Source organism: Archocentrus centrarchus, unplaced genomic scaffold, assembly GCF_007364275.1.
Source record: "Archocentrus centrarchus isolate MPI-CPG fArcCen1 unplaced genomic scaffold, fArcCen1 scaffold_104_ctg1, whole genome shotgun sequence".
Classification (NCBI taxonomy): domain Eukaryota; kingdom Metazoa; phylum Chordata; class Actinopteri; order Cichliformes; family Cichlidae; genus Archocentrus; species Archocentrus centrarchus.
This window is the reverse complement of record NW_022060149.1, coordinates 25,111-44,147: the sequence shown is the minus strand read 5'-3', so window position 1 is coordinate 44,147 and position 19,037 is coordinate 25,111. Positions and strand designations below refer to the sequence as shown.

At 41.5% G+C, this 19,037-nt stretch overlaps 2 protein-coding genes across 2 annotated transcripts; one reads left to right on the top strand and one right to left on the bottom strand.

The window, feature by feature from the left end:
* Window positions 1–1,235: 1,235 nt before the first annotated feature.
* Window positions 1,236–9,459, top strand: LOC115775315 (tetraspanin-13-like). The gene is made up of 6 exons (XM_030722854.1): window positions 1,236–1,464; window positions 3,187–3,354; window positions 4,409–4,489; window positions 7,051–7,164; window positions 7,369–7,479; window positions 8,721–9,459. The coding sequence occupies exons 1-6, from the start codon at window positions 1,402–1,404 to the stop codon at window positions 8,793–8,795; spliced, it is 612 nt and encodes a 203-aa protein (XP_030578714.1). The 5' UTR covers window positions 1,236–1,401; the 3' UTR covers window positions 8,796–9,459.
* Window positions 9,460–13,032: 3,573 nt separating this feature from the next.
* Window positions 13,033–15,266, bottom strand: LOC115775317 (anterior gradient protein 2 homolog). The gene is made up of 8 exons (XM_030722856.1): window positions 15,126–15,266; window positions 14,688–14,812; window positions 14,533–14,596; window positions 14,388–14,440; window positions 14,084–14,160; window positions 13,837–13,900; window positions 13,398–13,481; window positions 13,033–13,279 (listed from the first exon to the last, which is right to left on the bottom strand). Exons 2-8 carry the CDS (start codon window positions 14,797–14,799, stop codon window positions 13,230–13,232), a joined length of 504 nt encoding a protein of 167 aa, XP_030578716.1. The 5' UTR covers window positions 14,800–14,812; window positions 15,126–15,266; the 3' UTR covers window positions 13,033–13,229.
* Window positions 15,267–19,037: the final 3,771 nt, after the last annotated feature.

The following is a 19,037-nucleotide window of genomic DNA, read 5'->3' as shown; positions in this document are numbered from 1 at the left end:
TTATCTGTGCATTGGTAACAATTATCTGTTCATTGTAACATTTATCTGTGCACTGGTAACATTTATCTGTGCACTGGTAACATTTATCTGTGCACTGGTAACAATTATCTGTGCACTGGTAACATTTATCTGTGCACTGGTAACAATTATCTGTGCATTGGTAACATTTATCTGTGCACTGGTAACAATTATCTGTGCAATGGTAACATTTATCTGTGCACTGGTAACATTTATCTGTGCATTGGTAACAATTATCTGTTCATTGTAACATTTATCTGTGCACTGGTAACATTTATCTGTGCACTGGTAACATTTATCTGTGCACTGGTAACAATTATCTGTGCATTGGTATCATTTATCTGTGCACTGTGATCAAGCCAGTTTGCCCACGTCCTACGATTATAAAACATATACATATGTAAATTATACATGCAATCATATAAGTGTACACAACATTATTTTTCCAAAAAACATTTGAAAAATAAGAAAGTAAAAGATCAAATAGCATTTTTTAAATGCTTTTCTCAGAGTATTTATGGATCTGTCATGTTTCCAATATGTGTCCCCCCCCAATAGGAAACTCATTCCTACGCCCCTGAGTACACATGAGGTGAAGAAGAGAGTGCAGGCATGATTGAGTGGCTGGAGACGAGTGTCAGGGGGGATTTGAAAGTGAAAGGGGAGCTTTACACACTTGTAGTGAGACCTGCTATCGTGTATTGTTTTGGAAATGGTGGCACTAATAAAAACACAAGAGACTGAGCTGAAGATTTTCATTGGGAGTGAGCAGGATGGACAAGGTTGGTTAGTACATCAGAAGGTCAGCTCAGGTTGAGTGGTTTGCAGGCAAAGTTAGAGAGGCAAGACTGAGCCGGTTTGGACAAGTGCAGACGAGGGATAGTGGATATATCAGACAAAGGATGTTGAATATGGAGCTGCCAAGCAGGAGGAAAAGAGGAAGACCAAGAGAAGATTAATGGATGTTGAGGGCTGGTATGACAGAGGAGGATGCTGGGGACAGGGTCAGGTGGCTGCAGATGAACCACTGTGGCGACCCCTAAAGTGAACAGCCGAAAGAAGAAGCAGCTTGATACGAGACTGCAGTTAGCTAAATTGCAGACTACATTCAAATTCTTCTCAAAATACTGAGGTCATGTCCTGGTGTGTTCAGCCCTGTAAGTGAAAGTGTCAGAGCGATAGTGATTTTATTCTGAAGGGTCAGCATGTGACTTCCTCTGCACTCCTGCATTGACTGAAAACCTCATTGTTTCCTCACAGGTTGGACGGATCCTCTCTCCCGACGGGGTAACGGAATTAGTAGCTCAACGGGTCTTTGTCGGGTTTAATTTCTCGTGTCGAGATATTTATTCAAACACTCGTTTCAAGGATTTGCTGGTGGACATGGGCTGCGCTGGATTCACCTGCTCCAAGCACTCCCTGTGCGCGCTCAACATCCTCTATGTTGTGAGTATCCACATCACAGTTTACCATATGGATTGTTGAAGTGCCGGATTCATCAGCACAGGTGCTGTTTTAACCGCCCTCATAGTCTTAATGCAGTGTAGGAAACGTCCTGGTAAACACACTGATGAGGTCAGACGCTGCTTCAGTCAATTATTCATTGTGGTTCCAGGATCAGTTGGCCATTCCGTCCATGATGACCCAAATGAGAGACGAAGAGTTTAGAAAAGCATCTGTATCTGTAGGTGCCGGCTTTAACTGGGCTCCTGTTTCCTCCCGTTACCGTTTTTGTGAGTGCAGAGGTTGCCCTGTCTGTGGAAGCTTTTCCTGCAGCCTTACAGCTCCGATCATGTCTGCTTTGCCAGCTTGAACTAAGGTGTCTACATGATCCCTACAGGATCCAACCAGGTGTTAATTAAACACTGGACCTGGAGCCTTGCAGGCCTTTAAAGAGGGCGCTCCACAGATTTTGCACTTCAGTAGGGACACCCAGCTGGTCCTGAGTGTGATCTGTGAGGGTGCGGGAGATACTAATGATGCCACAGTGAGGTAATCTGCCTCACCTTTGACTGAGCTCTTTAGCATCATATCAGTTTGATATGTTGGCCTTTGCCTCTTGTGTAATCTCTCTTTGTGTAAGTGTGGTACTAAAGTGTTCATCGTGTGAAGGTGGGGAGGATAAAATGCACGTATACCTTTGAGCTCATATTAAAAATTTGCTTTTAAAGAAAAGATGAAATTACTTCACTACTGGGTTGATTTCTACATTTAAAAGGCCCCTTGTTTAAAAACATCTAGGATCTGTGAATCTGCAAATACCTTTAATTTTTTAAAGTGTTTGGGTAATGCTGGCTTCAGGTTTCCAATGGACCCAGACTCTTCCAAGATAGTTGTGCTTGTGCAAATCCTGCCCTGAGAAACTTTCCTATTCTCGGTCCAAACCTTTGAAACTCTGCGTTCTGGAGGTTAAACGTCCAAGAGAAGTGGGACTTTCAGATACACTGAACGGCTGGAGATCACTTAAGAAAAATAAGTAACATAGCAACACTGTGTGTCAGTGTTTCCACATGTACTGCAGTAGATGTGCTTTGAAAAGCCATCCAGTGGGGCAAATAGGACCCTCTGCCATGCTGGTCCTAGTCTCCTGACTGCATGTATGATAACAACTGAACACAAAACATCCCACCAAAAATGTCCCCAAAGCTTAATAACGCCCCTGGATTTCCCCACTGTAGAGGTCATGTTTTTCTTTTTATCTGTCACCTATCCTCTGTATCAGTGCTTCTGTACTATAAACTGAAATTCACGACTTTATGGGTAAGGAGTATTTTTACTTTCTATTTAAAATTTTTTGTTGTTTTATGACCACAATTTGACCCAAACTGCTGACACTGTGTCACTGCTTCACACCAAGATTTCTTGGCTGCTTCTTCATGAGCCATCAGATTATTTGTGATCAAAGTCCATGCAGACAGCACGACACAGGATAACACAATAAAGCTCTCCTCTAACCCAGAGCAGAATGTGAATAGGTAATCCAGCTATTGGTCTTCCTGATAGTGTATGATAATTACAAGTGGTGAATTTTTATTTGAAGCTGCCTGCTGCGATTGATTTCATATGCTCAAATTAGTCCATATGTGATTACATATATTACAAATTATATTTACGTCTGCCACACAATCAGTGTAGCTCTCACACTCAGCCTGTATGTCTGTCCTGCAGATGGTCAGTCTCCTGATGATTGGCATCGCAGCATGGGGAAAGTGGTTTGGTCTGGTCTCCAGTTTCCAGGTGGTGGGAGGCATCATCGGTGTGGGTGTCTTTCTTTTCTTTGTGGCTCTGACTGGCCTCATTGGGGCGATGAAGCATCACCAGGTCCTGCTCTTCTTTGTATCCTTCACAGATTCGTGCTGTGGCTGCTCTGACTGTTCTTTCATTCACAACTAATATAAAACACAGATTCAATTCCATTTTATTTGTATAGTGCCAGTTCACGATAACAGTCACCTCGAGGTGCTTTATATTGTAAGGGAAAGACCCTGCAATACAGAGAGGACCCCAACAATTAGACAATCCCCTATAAGCAAGCACTTGGTGACAGTAGGAAGAGTCTCTTTAACAGGAAGAGACCTCCAGCAGAACCAAGTGCTTGCTCACAGGGGTCGTCTGATTATTGGGTTTTCTTTGTAATTATTGTAGGGTCTTTACCTTACATTATAAAGCATCTTGAAGTGACTGTTTGTTGTGATTTGACGCTATATAAATACAATAAAATAAATTGAATTGCAAGGCAAGTATAAAACACAAATTAAACATAATAATATCACATACATACAGTACAAGTCAAAAGTTTGGACACAGTCAGCGATTCCTTTGAATGGGTGAGTGTGTCCTTTATGTTGTGGGCCTTGTTTTGTGCTCATTCAAAAATCTAAAAAAAAAAAAATGATGTGATTTATTTAGAATTAAGAATGTCAGGTTCCTCAGACAGACAAGAGGGTTTAAATAATAAAAAATAACCAGAGGAGAAAACATGATTGGCATAGGTCCAGAACCTTACAGTCTGTTCTTCCCTGAATAAAATAAGTGAAATTGTTTAGATTTATCTTTGTTAGTGATAAAAATATTTGTCCTGTTTCTGACCAAAAAGCTGTTTTTAACTCTCCTACAGTATCCTGTCTTTATTACTATTTTGGGAAATCCATTCTCTATTCACGAATGTATGTGGAAGAAGATCCAGAGCTGCACTGTATTTCATAGACAGCAGAGAGCCGAGCACACACGCTCCACTTTTACAGGCCTCACGATGAGCAGATATGATTCTACAAGTCAACACTTTCAACTGTATATGCAGTGCTTCAGTAACACTGACTGTCAGCAACAATATCTGTGCTAATGTGTGTAATGTGGTCCAATTTTGTTGTTCTTTAACAGTGAAGCTCAGTACATGATCATCCTGTTCGTGGTGTTCATTGTGCAGTTCTCTGTTTCCAGCGCTTGTCTGGCTATTAATAGAGAGCAGCAGGTAAGAGGTTCAGTTCAGAGTGAAGCAGCACAAACTGCTAACTATCCAACTTCATCAACTGCTTTTCCCAGGAAAAAGAAATAATCATTTCTATGCCTACATTACAGCATATATGTATACACATTGTTACATCTGACGGTGCCATTCATAAACTGTTTGTCATTCCTTGACTTCATGCACAGTACAGTTAGATAGCTCACATTTTATTGGAGCCACAGATAAAACATCCGCTATAAAGGGTGAGGAACAGAAGGATCAGGCAGCAATCCCAAGCAACAGCCGCATTAAGAGATGAGGAATGTTTGAATCTTATATAGACTTCCACACTGTAACAATGTGTTTTAGTAAGTAGCAGCAGTGCAGCTCAAGTTGGCTGCAAGTACTAGCTAAAATCTGCTGAATGTCTTGTATTAACACGCACATAATTAGATGGTATTAGCTCAGGATGGTTGCTTACTTATTGGAAGGTTGTTGGTTTGGTCCCTGGTTCCTCTAGTCTGCATGTTGACGTATTCTTGGGCATGTTACTTAACCCAGAGTTTCCCCTGTTGTACCCATTGGAGGGTGAGTGTGTGAATGTTTGGTTAAAGGTACCTAGGCATAGAAAAAGGTGCTGGTGTGAATGAGGCTTGTAGGAAGAAAGTGCTTTGAGTCCTCAAATAAAGCAGTGGGTAAATGGACTGGGTCTTATATAGCTCTTTTCTACTCTACCTGCACTCAGCACTTTATGCAACATCTCGAATTCACACACACATTCATACAAGCACTATTTTCTGTGTCTAAGTGCAACTCGAGGTTCAGTAACTTGCCCAAGGATACTTTGGCATGCAGGCAGGGATTGAACCACCACCCTTCTGATTAGTGGACAACCTGCTCTATTTACAAAATACATTGAGAACAAAATTTATTTAAGTAACTTAATCAATATTCCTATCACTGCTCAGAGTCACTCAGATAGCCTACCATGTCCAAGCTCAGACCTGGGTTATTATTTATAATATCCTTCCCAAATAAGAGGGGTTTTTTTTAAACAGTCTCATTATTGAAAAAGAATTAGATTTAATGTTTCTTGTTGAAACCTGACTCAAAGTATGATGTATGGCAGTCAATCAAACCTGTCCCCTACAGCTTTACAAGCTGTGAGACAAGATCAGATTGCAGTTCTCCACTCTCCAACTTGTGTGTGAAATGATGGACCTTGGTGCTTTCAGTTCATTTGAATACTTAGTCATTGATTTGCAAATTAAATCAAGTGTCCTCATTGTTATAATCTATAAACAACCAAAACCACTAATTTCCTACCACAGTTCTCAGAATTCATGGCTGTGGCCTAGCAAATTTAATTCTTGGTACAGGGATGGCTTTGAACCTGGCATCAGCTGACCCAGGCGGGGAAGCAGGCAAGTGGGGACTTGATGTTGGATGACGCAGGTGGAGGAATTGGCAGGGATGCAACTCTCATCCTCAGTGCTGGGACAGATGTGACCCTGGCATCAGTCACCTTTGGAGCAGGCTGGGACTTAGCTTCAGTTAACCCAGGCAAACGGACAGTCATAGGCCTGGTATCGGTCGCTCTCGGACCAGCCGGGCCTGGCGTAGACCGACCCAAATGAGGCACTGTCGCTGGCCAGGCATCAATCACTCTATGAGAAGGCTGGGATCTGGTGTCGACCAAACCAGGCAGATGGACCGTTGTGAGCATCGGTCAACCTTCAGCGCAGGCCCAGACCTGGTGTCGACTAACCCAAGTGGAAGGACAGGTGTGGAGCTGGCCAGTGCTGAGCACTGACGTCTCTGCCAAGCTCGGCTGCAGAGAGGATGATGAACAGCGTCTCTGGGGACCCCTTTTCCTCTTTGAAGATGACAAAGCAGAGGAAGTAGCCTCAGGCAGGTTGCTAGCAGTAGCTGCAGCAGGTTGGGTGGCTTGCTGACTGTAAACTTAATCAACCCAACCTGACCACAGCTGAGGAGGGACCTGAGGACCAGGCACCTGAGAGGCATGGCGTCCCCCTATAACCACACCTTCAAGTGGGGGCTCTCGTGGCCCCGCGTGTCCTGCTGACAACAGGGGGTCTCTTCAGTTCCACGGTCCTCTTCAGAAAGAAAGAGCCACGCGGATTAAGGATCCAAAAGAAAAACAAGATAAAGAAAAAATGTAAACAATAAGCAAGCTAAAAATTAAGCAGACAACTTACTGTTGTCTGAATGAGTGTCTCTTAAGAAAGCTGCATCAGACATGTTGTGAACAGACACACAATAACAACATACACATGTGGGGGGACATCTATAACTGTAGCAACACAAAATTTATGTGCTACATTCTCCCCAAAAGTATAATTCAGATAATGCCAGAAAGATAATTGAACAATAAGTATTCTGTCACCTCCTCTTTTTTACAAACTTTATTTGTGAATGTTTCTCCAAACTCCACTCTTGATCTTTTATTATGGTAAAACTTTTTTTTTTTTTAATTTTTGCAAATGCATTAAGAATTAAAAAAAAAAACTGAAAACCCTAATGTGGTCCAAAATGAACTACTAAAATGAACCACTGTGCTCCAGGATCACCTGTTGGAGGTGGGCTGGAACAACTCTAAGAGCACCCAGAGAGACGTGGAGAAGAGCCTCAACTGCTGTGGCTTCAAACACGTGGACCCCAACAGCACTTGTGATGCTGTGAGTGTGGATCAGTGCTTTTCACAAAGTGTTTCCTATTCCCTGTTACATCTGATTAGGTGCAAAGAGGCTGCTGATTGTGCTGTTTTTCAGATGTATAATTTGACTAAGAGCAGTAAAGTTCAGTTTTGAATAATAAAATCCCTTAACTGCTGTCAGAGGCATGTTTTTTTTTTTTTTAACCACGTGCTGTCTCTCTTGCAGGCCTGTTTCTCCAACAACTTCTGTTCACCCTGTGCAGATCAGATCCAGGAACACGCTGGAGATATTCTCCGCTTCGTTGGAGGAATTGGTCTCTTTTTCAGCTTCACTGAGGTGAGCCACCACAGATAGTGCTGGGGTTTGGTACATGCTGATACAAATGTTAATACTTGTGCACATGCTCTCCACAAGTATTAGCATTAGCTGTTTCCGTACTGTGATGAATTCTGAATCCTGAATGAAACTCTTCAAATAAACCGTAACTGTGCAACTGTACAGTATACAAATAAGAATCTGAGCTGCAAAAGGCTATGTACACATCTGTGTATTGTATCCTACATCAGTTGTATAGTGCAGTGTGCGCAATTGCACATGTGCAATTTGTAAAATGTAGATAGTGAAATATAGTTACAAGTTTCAATCTGTAGCTTTGGCATTGCCTTACCACACGGTGATGCATCTGGTCAAGATGCTCTCAGCTATGCAGCTGCAGAGGCTGCTGAGGATCTTGGTTGAGATAGCAAACTTCCTCAGCCTCTTTAGCAAGTACAGCCGCTGCTGAGCCCTCTTAACCAGCTGTGTGGTGTTAAATGTCCACGTAAGGTCCTCACTGATGTACACACCCGGGTATTTAAAGCAGCTCACCCCCTCCAATTCAAGCCCCCGAATGAACAGTGCCTGGAGGCAGCTCCTCTCCATCCCCATGTCCACTCTTGTCAGTGTTAAGGGTGAGGTTGTTCTCCTCACACATGACACCAGACTGGCGACGTCCCTCCTGTAGGCAGCTTCGTCCCTGCCAGCGATAGATCCTATCACTGCGGCATCGTCTGCAAACTTTAGAACTCTTTTCTCAAACTTTTCTCTCTAAGGGTTAAAATTTTATTGGTGAAGAAATTCATGAAGTCATTACTAGTTAATGTTACTGCAGCTGCCTTCAGTTGCTCCTTGTTGGCGGGTCTCTCTGCCTTCAGCTTTGTTATATTTTATTGAACTGCATGCTTTATTGGGTTGACATAGTTGACCAACTTGGAGACTGAAGAATCTATTTGCACTGGGAAGCACCATCCAATCCATTTTCAATCCATCAAGATGTTATTTAAATGCAGATTTTCAGCTTTAATTCAAGGTTTGTTTGTTTGTTTTTTTTGCAGAAATATTATATTAACAGGTCTGATATGTTAATGTAATATTTCTGCAACAGGTCTGATGTGTTATCTTTTTTAATATTTCCAAATAATTGTGGCTTCTAAATCCTTCTCATAACATAGTAGTGTTTGGGAACAGATTTGTAAATCTTTACATAGAATTTGTTGACATAAAGAAAATCTTACCCATGTACTGTGTACTCATGTCAGATTCTGGGAGTGTGGCTCACATATCGCTACAGGAACCAGAAGGACCCCCGAGCCAATCCCAGTGCTTTCCTGTGAGACGGTCACAGCTCCGGCCCCTCAACCACCATTGACCCCTCACGACCTCTGTGGACCTTCTCTGGGCTTTAACTGTAAATACAACACTGACATGTGCATTTCCACTGACCGCTGCAGTGATGCTGTTATAACCTGCTGTGTTTGGTTTTCACGAGTGAAGTGACATGTGAGGACATTTCTGCTGAAGTGAACATGTAAACGTATTTAGTACAATGGGCACTTGTGGTATGAGAAGAATGAATATTGTCTGCTGTGTAATCCAGAAGCATTTATGCAGCCTGCCTGAGTGTTAATTCTGAACACTTATGCCAATGACTTGTCTGCACACTGATATTAAAGATTTCATGTGTGAAAGTGTGAATGTTTGTAACATGCAGATGTTTTGCATATTTGAAAGTGTGTGTGTGTGTGTGTACGTGTGCGTGTGTACACATGCATGTGTCTTTCACTGGTCTGAGTTTTTCTCTGTATGCTGTGGATTTGCCCTTTTACATGACTCTGTCCATGAAATATGAGCTACTGTATGAAAAACTGAAACAATGATTCTGTAAACTGCCCCACTGAGCCTTTGTACTGTTATCCACAATATGATACTAATGGAGTAAAAGAATTCAGTGTCTTCATCATATGTCTTCTGTATCTTGGAAGGGAACTAAATAAAGGAATGCACCACTGGAAATGACTGTATTTTTATGCTATCTGAATTTTAATTGTAGGATATTCATCAGATGATGAACCAGTATAGCAGCCTCTGTCGTGTGACATTATATGTAATCCAGACTAGCACAATCATGGGGAAACTTCAGAGTATAAGTTAAGAGATTTTTATTTGTTAAGGTCATAGGATCAAAATTCACCTTTAACCTTGTTTATTAAGTGTTTTGTCACCTGTTTTTTTTGGGGGGGGGTTTGCTGATGAATTTCACTAAAAGTACAAATTTAGGGACAATTATTTCACAGTTGTTTCTGTTACATGCATTTAAACAAATTGTTAAATTAATACACTTATCATAAATACAGATCTAACTTAACACTTGAGCTGAAAGTAATAGATTCATATATAGAGAGGGAAGTTTTTGTTGAACCAAAAAGGAGTCACAGTGCCTTTATCACAAATGACCGCTCCTCTGTCAAACGCACCCAACCTGGGGGCAACCTGACCGGGATTGTGCCGTTGGAACGATGGAGGCAGGGCAGACCAACAGACAACCTGCCACAGCAGTGAGCCCTGATCTCAGTGGCTGAGAAAACCTGTGGAGTTGTTTGAGTGATGCAGTGTGGCAGTATACTCTTCCTCCATAGATTCAGCAGCAGCTCTGGGCAGCATTGACTGAAGACTGCGCTGCCATCAATAGAAACAGCCTCGGGTCTTTTTTGTCATTACGATGTGTGTGGCATTTTTAAAAATTTCCAGTCCCATTTGGGAGACACATGGGGCAATGGTGTCAGTTGAGACTCAGTAACCCAGCAACAGGAAGAAGCCTTCAGTGCTGGCAGTGTGGACCCGCCCATCCAGGATGTTAAACACACAAGATTTTACTGATTACACAGTCGTCTAGAACAGACTCGTCACCAGCTCGTTTGAATGAAGCACATTCTAACTGAGCAGATCAGTGAGAAAAATGAGAATCATCAATTATGATTCACTGCAAGGAGATTAAACTCAACTCACAATGTTTTTTTGTTTTATACCAAATATTACCTAAACTGATCATGTAACAGATGAACAAGAGGCCCACTGTTAGCTATTTGGCATACTTCCTGGGATGAATTGCATTTGAGCAAACTGCTCAGGGACCCTTTGTGCCTTCAGTGGGTGACTCAAACATCACTCCAAATGTTAATGCTGCTCTGTGTCTAACTGCTGTCTTACCAGGCACAGTCTTGCTAACACACCGTTAGGGCTGAGGTTACAGTATTGTGCAATACTGCCAGACATTATGTTTACAGACTGCACATCATCAACAACAGGGCCACTAAGTTTATCTTATTGTTAAGCATTAGTAGGCAAATCATGTCAGTCACTGATTAGAATTGCTTATTACATTAACTGTAGGTTCTTTACCTTACAATATAAAAGGCCTTGAGGCGACTGTTGTTGTTATTTTGGGTGGTAAATAAATAAAATTGAATTGAATTGAATTACAGTATCCAAGATCACCACAGAAGACAAAGTGGAACACTGTGTTGGCTAATAGTCACAAACACATCACTGAACCAGAGTTGGCACAGAAATATTAACGGATCCAAAATTAAATTGTCTGAAAGTTTGTTTCAGTGGAAGTTTGTTTCACAGTACAGATTCAGCTTTGTGAAAGCAGAATTTGATCTGTTGATCAATCCGACTGCCTAAAATTAAATGCTGTATGCGGTGCTGTATGCGGTGCTGTATGCGGTGATGATGCTGCAAGGCACTGGCCACCCTCACAACATAAAGCCTTGAGGACTGTCAGCGGTTGATAAAAATCTTTTCTCCTTCCCCATGTCCGTTATCATCTTCTTGGTCTAATCTTTATTTACTGCAACTTTCAGGACAGTGTTGTCCGTGTGTGATGCAGCAGAGTCATAGATGAGTAGCCTCTAGTGCCGAGGACTGAGGACACAGCCCTCTGGGGCGGGCGTTAGACATCACATTTCTTCACGGTTAGATTTCCAAATTTCCAGCAAATATTGACAGTTTAATTCTGTCCAGTGAAAACAGTCAATTACGAACAAATAACAGAATTATAAGATTACATTTCAATTAATGTTATTGAATCTGTTCTTTAAAATGAGTAAAAACTAAGTGCACCACATGGTACAGAAGCGTGTAGAACCACCTTTAGCAGTAATAACTTGTAGTAATAGTTTTCTGTATGACTTGATCAGTGTCTCACATCATTGGAATAATTTTGGCCCACTCTTCTTTTCTTTTTAACCTCCAGAGACCCAAGTTCCTGTTTGTGATGCATTTTCAATTTCTCCTAGATATTTGTGATTAGATGGACCTGAAATTTATATATACTAAGCTTCCTCTTTGAACAGGAAGTTGTATTTTGTTACATTGTCGTTACATACTTTTGTGGGAAAAAAGATGTCCTCAGATGTGGGCAATGGGATTATTTTATAGCATAACACAACAAAAACAACATGACTTAATAAAGTATAAAATACTCTTGACCACCATGAAGTATAAGGTGCAGCAAAGCCAAAATGTGATGTCCTCATATGTGGACGCAGGGTCTCTTAAGCCATTCTGCTGTAGATTTATTGCTGTGCTTGGGATTGTTGTCCCAATTTGGACCAAGCTTTAGTTGTTGGACAGATGGCCTCACATTTGACTCTAGTATATTTTGATATACAGAGGAGTTCATGGTTAACTCAATGACAGCAAGGTGTCCAGATCCTGTGGCTGCAAAACAAGCCCAAATCATCACCCCTCCACCATCATGTTTGTACTGATATGCTGTGTTTGGCTTTCACCAACACAGTAAATTGATTGGTCATCTATTAATTGGAAGGTTGGTGCTTCGATCCCTGGCTGCTCCAGTCTGCATGTCAAAGTATCCTTGGGCAAGACACTGAACCCCAAGTTGCTCTCCAATGTGTTCACTGGAGTGTGAATATCTGTGAATGAGATGAATACCGCTTATATCAGCTTATTGACATCCCGTGACATCATTTGTGTGCGACACAAACACAAACTGTTGCTCCGTCAGTGTTGGTTAGTGTGTAGCCATTTCTCTTGTTGCCAGGTTTCAAACACGGGGGTTTGATTCTTGTGAAGGAGTCACTCTCATGACTCATCTAGTGACACCACTGCCTGGCCAATCAGTGGCATGCATTCTGTTACCATCACATTCAGCTCGATTCAGCTCACTTGGAGCCCCAGCTGAGTAGGTACTAAGTAAGTACCTGGTACCACTTACCTTGCTATTAAGAGATGACCTGCTCTTCCTCATGTGTCAGAGCCACAGTCACTCCCGTGGTAGCCAGATATTGTGTATTATGGCCAAATAATATGTAGCTCGTTGGTCTTGTTCAGATGCATGTTCTTTTTAGAGAAAAAAGGCCTTCTCCTGACAAGCCTTCAAAAACAGCCATACCTGTCTTCTAATTTTAAAGCCATCATTTCTTTTCTTTTTTCTTTTTTTTTTACATTTTAATTCTATCTTAGCATGAAGATTTGTAGCAGTGAGTGTTTGTGAGTTTCATGTTTGCACACAGTCTTTTGGCAAATAAGAAGGCAGACTATCTGTCAGTATGAACAGTTCATTTTTATTCAAATGATATTCCTGCAATAATAACAAAGGCAAGCATCAGGAAGGAATTCAGAGGGAACAAAACATTTCAAGTGAAGGTGAAAAGAAGAAACTTTCCAGTGCGTGGTTTCTCATATGTAAACTGTGGTGACAGCATCTGTGGATCGGGGTCAGGATGTGTCCCTCCTGGTGCTCACAGCTCAGACTTTAGGAGCTTCTTAGCCTTCTGCATGTTGCTAATCACTGAAGAAGAGACAGGAGAGTTTTAATTACACATAAAGTGATCCAGATCATAATGCATGTATGCTTCACAGTGTGTGTGTGTGTGTGTGTGTGTGTGTGTGTGTGCTGCAGCTCTTACAAAGTTTGATGTCACCTGGTTCATAGGCATACATGCGGTTAGCATAGCGGCCAGTGACGTCAGCCCTCACTGTCATTGAGGGGTCTGCGGAGAAATCAAAAAAACCTGAGCTGTGTGCATCCACTGCTGCTGTACACTTGACTTTAATGCTGAGCATATTTGCACATGACAGTATGTGGTGACTGCTAGATTTGTATATTTGTAATCTGCACTGAGGTCCATTTAAATTTCAATTCAGTTTAAAATTCCATTTTTTGTCTGAACTTATTTCCCACAGCATCAATTTTTGGGGGAAAAAGTGTTGGAACTGACATTCAATTAAACTAGTTAGAGTTAATCTAATTTCCCGGAGAAAAAAGATTCAGTGTAATAAAACCCACTGATTAATGTGAAGGTAAAGAGATATATTAATTGTTAGCGGTGTCACTGAAACACTTACCAACAAAAAGGAGTCTGGGAACATACTGTCCATCAGGAGACAGATGTTTGTCAGTAGTTTCATACTGTAGGAGAGAAAGAACACTTTTTCAGCTTTTACAGACACTAAACCAACGTGTGACTGTGAGCATGAACATTTCATCTTAGTGCTGGACCACGAAGTGTAAAAATGTCAAAGTATCAGGGCAATTTTTTGTCTTTAAATCGTTTAATTTAGCTGTTCTGATCTCAAAAGCCTTGTAACCTACCACCAGATTGAGGACAATGAAGTCCTCATCGAGGATTTTCTGGATCTCGTTGTCCTCGGAGAACACTTTCTTCAGCGCTGTGGGAGAAACAAAACTCCTGAGTTTCATAGCTCACAGAACAACAACGAGATGAGTGAGGCGACACCACAGGTGAACAAACATATAAGTGCTCACTCTTTAAACAGAATAAAATTCCTTTCTCTCACACACGCACACACACATACACACATAGTGAATCACGCAATGAGTAACTTAATAACTCAAACAATAGCGGATACTTTCTTTTTTCCCTGGAGTTTCTTACCCTGACTGTGTGGGCAGTCTTCAAGGTGAAATATGACCATCAGAGGCTTGTTCCTGAAACACAAACCAGCACCATTTATTTAATCATCAGCTTCAGTGTAGCGTTAAGCCAACATTTGGACTTCCACTGTGAAACTACTTCTTACCTTGACCTGGACCAGTAGAGACCCTCCTCATAAGTCTGAGCCCATATCAGCTGATCACCCCATCCTGGACAGACAGGGACATCGTTAGAGCTCAAGGAGATATTTCTTTACCTCAGTAATAATCAGCTTTACAGGTGGAGATGACTCTCACAGACCTCTGGACAGAGTCTGAGGGACCCTCTTTCCACTCTTGGGGATGTATTTTGCAGCAAAAGCAGAAGAAATGGCTACCAGGACCAAGAGCACAGACAGTGCTGATTTGATCATCTTGAGAGGTTTCCTGAAACAGCAGACAAACACAAACCAATTACAAAATCTGTCCTTAATAGAAGAAATGTTTAGCAGCTGTCTAATGCTTCTAAGTCCTGAGGCATCGGCTTTTTGTGCATCTATGAGCTGTTAAAACGGAAAGGGAGGCAACGCTGAAGAGACACCTTTGCACACAGACTATTTTAACAAAAAAATCTAGAAACATTTCCTGTCATTATTTTTAAGCACAGAATTATTTGACACAGAATTAACAATATTCAAAAACTCCTACATAGTAGATGTAGCTAAGGACCAAAGGTACAGGGCCAGGCTCTTTGGCTTACCTGTTTCCGAATGATCAGGTAGAAAATGTGGGCAGACCGCAGCTCCTGGACTTGCACTCTCTCTAGCCTCACCTGTCCCATATTTAAGCACCTGTTCATAGAAAGCCCGCCTTCTTCCGTCCCCCGCCTCTCTGTGCACGAATGCCACAGTGACACAAAAGTTTGTTTGCGACCCAGCTCCATAGTGAAAGTGGATTATTTGCATTTTACGTGTATTAACAAAGATGCCCTGTTGACTTAAACATTTCTATGACTCAACAGACTTTTGTAACTGGCATAAGAGTGGATCCTTTTTAAATATTATCAAAGCTAAATGTGAGAGCTAATAACAGGAATTATTTATGAATTAAGTTTCTTTCTCCCGGCTGTTCAAAGATATGTAATCTACCATTCATGTGGCCGTGTTTGGACTCTCTTAAATTATCAGAATTTTTGAAGTAGTCATGCATTTGGTTCTCTTCAAATAATGGTTGTATTGTTCGTGTGTGCTGTGAGCAATTGTGTTTCCTTTGGCCACTACTTTAATAATTGTTTTTACACATATTTTGCACACATTCAGGTGTGAGTAGGATGAGTTGGGCAGTTTGGCTTGGCTCCAAGGCCAAGTCAGCAATAAGAGCCTGAATGGTGATTGGTCTGTATGTGATTGGCTCAACACACAAAGGTGCAACTCAACAGCCTCTTTGCTGCAAAGTAGATTACCGACATAGCTGTGCAGTCGCGCTGCGTGCAAAAAAGATTGTTCTGAGCTTTTACATTACAGCCGGCCGTTTTTCTGAGGTTTGTATCCTGCCTGAGTTTTATCTCAGAGCATCTCAAACGTCCCCTCTGAACTGCAGCAGGGAATTCATGGTCACCTAGCTGCTGTCAATGGCAGCTTTGTTCGGGCTCCAGCCGCTCCTGGCCTCCTGACAACCAGCCTACCTCTCTGATTGAATCGGCCCTTTCTCCGCAGAGCTGCCTGCAGTTTCTGCCCATCCTCACACACTCGCTCTCCTCTGCTCGGTTCCAGGAAGTAGTGCAACGCGTTCATTTGAATTCACCAATAGATCTCTTTATGGACATTAACATATTACTGAAAGCAGATAGTGGATGTGCTTGACACATGCTGAAAATTTGAATTTGTGTTTCTTGTTTTCCAATAAGAGACATATTTGGGTTTTTGTTAAAATGCTGAAGCTGGTAGTGATCGCACTCATGGTGACATTCCAATAAAGCAGCTTTTGTGAAGCTTGAAACAAATGGTTTATAAACTGTTAATAAAATGCTTAATAAATACAATAAATATATTGCAGGATCGTTACCTTACAATATAAAGTGCCTTGAGGTGACTGATGTTGTGATTTGGTGCTAAATAAATAAGATTAAAGTGAATATAATTTAATTAAAATATGTGTTCATAAGTCAGTAATAAACACAGTTGCCAGGTTGGTGAAAGTCCTCTCCAGGCAGGACATTTGCACCATCTTTTTAGCTCATTTTTCCATGAGGAGGACACGCCATGTCTCTGGAAATGCTGCAGCAGATTAAAGTAAAAACAATTTTAATCATTACACAATAACATGTGCATCTGGAGGACCTGAGATTTCATCAGCAGCTTACATCAACTTTTGGTGTGATTGTAAAAAGGAGGTGAACCCTCAGGTCCTCCTTTGGCAGCAAAACCCCCACAGAAATGTTTCTGCAGATCAGACCTGTTCAGCTCTTTTTTTCTCGCGGCTCTGCCTTTGTCCTCTCCTCATTCCTATGCTTTCCCTCTTTTCCTTTCCCTTCTGTCTCTTGTTGCTGGTTCACTTTTTTGTCAGTTTGTGTTGTGTGTGTTTTTCTGTCTGGGCGTGGTGCTTCTTTCCTACCCCTGCAGTCAAGTCACCTGTAAACCTGAGACACGTCCACTAATCATGACCTGCAGCATATATCTCAGATTAGCCCTCCAGTTCGATTGTCCAGTTCACCTATTGAACCAGCACAAAGGGTTATTCTGGCCCCTCTGAGGTTCTTCATGTTATTTGACCTTTTTAGTAACTCCCTGTTTCCCTGTGCCTCGGGTCCATGACCTCCACCAGCCTCACCCAGCTCCACTTCCACTCTGCGCCCCGCAGCATCATTTGCCTGAACCCTTCCCACCCATCAGTTCTCTTCACCACCCTGTCACACTTTATGCCCAGTTTACCTGGATCCACTCAGGCCACCTGCCAGCTCAGTAGTATACAGCTTTAGACTTTTTTTTTTTTTTTTGCTGTCGCTAGTTTTCACAGTATTTTCTAAAAGCACCCTCTGCTTCCTGTTTGTACCAGCATGAGCATGATTGTTTTCAGTCATCATTAACATTTTTGTTTTTGTTTTTGTTTTTTTTGGAAAATGACACCAAGAAATAAGAAATGCCAAAACTTAAACGTTAGCTTGTTACAGCTTCACTTTGTACAAACAGAATATTTTAAATGACACCAAGTTCACCAAAACAAAAACCAAAGAAAATAATAAATTAAGAATAAATTTTAAACATGGACAAAAATCTAGACAATGAATATATTAGACAATGATAATCATACCTCAGTTTGATCTTGGTTTACCTCGGGATTTTTCCATTTTTATTTATTTTTACATAGTAAACCACACAATCTTAATTCCTTGCCATGGCTATTCCACATGCTTACCCTTTTTACAAATATTCATCCTTTTTCATATCTGAGCTGTGCTTTTTGGACCTTTTCAGTCAGTTAGTTTTAGTTAGTTGGTTGTTAGTTCAAACAACCTCTGAATGCAGTTTGGGAGGATTGGAGATTATTTGGTGCTTTCTATATCATCACTGCAGTGTCAAAACCACCTGAATCAGTCAGAGTCAGAGATAGATGATGGAACAGTTAAATAAGGTTTATTGTGGCGCCCGGGTGGCTTAGTGGTGAAGCTGGGGCCCACATACATATGCCGTGTTGCGGTGCGCGTTCGAGTCCCAGCCTGTTGCCAATTTGCCTGCATGTCTTCCCCTGTATCTTTCCCCCATTTCCTGTCTCCCTCCACTGATGATAAAAAAGCTGCTGTGGCCAAAAAAGCAAAAAAAAAAAGGTTTATTGTAATTATTCTGTGGTCTTTACTTTACAATATAATGTGCCTTGAGGTGACTGTTTGTTGGGATTTTGGCGCTATGTAAATAAATATAGGATTAGGAAGCTGTATACTGATGGCTGAATGGGGGTCAGATAAGTGAGGATGCTGGAGGCAGAGTGGAAGTGAAGCTGGGTGAGGCTGGTGGCAGGTAAAAAAGGGGTCAACGACCTCAGGCACAAGGAAACAGGGTGTCACTAAATGGGTCACATAACACAAAAAGAGGGCTTGATTGATGCGTGCATCTCAGATGCACGAGTGAGTTTATTGAAGGAGCGGGAATGGAGCGCCACGCAGACCCGATCCCAGGATCCACAGTCACGGAAAAAAGATCTGTCAGTTCAATAAATGCGTTACTGATTTGAAAAATTAAATGCCTTTCAAATTCAGCACTACCCGTGCTTCAGCATAACAGCTCCCTCACACTCAGGATATGCAACAGAGTTATTTATAAGTTCTGCTCACATTTCTGAACGAGAAGTTTTTAATTTCCTTGACCTGTTGTGGTCAGCAATAATATTTAGAGGAATTAAGCATCCGTCTAACCAGATACTTCCTCTGGGTGGGATTACCTTGTGAGGAATCTTGATTGTTGACCAGGGTATGTCCTTCACACACATTAAACAAATCTGTAGGACTGCTTTCTTGAATTTGTGCAATATCACTAAAATTAGAAACATCCTGCCTCAGAGTGATGCTGAAAAACTAGTTCATGTATTTATTACTTCTAAACTCAACTGCTGTAATTCATTATTATCAGGTTATTCTTTAAAAAAAAAAAAAAAAAGCTTTCAGCTGATCCAAAATGCT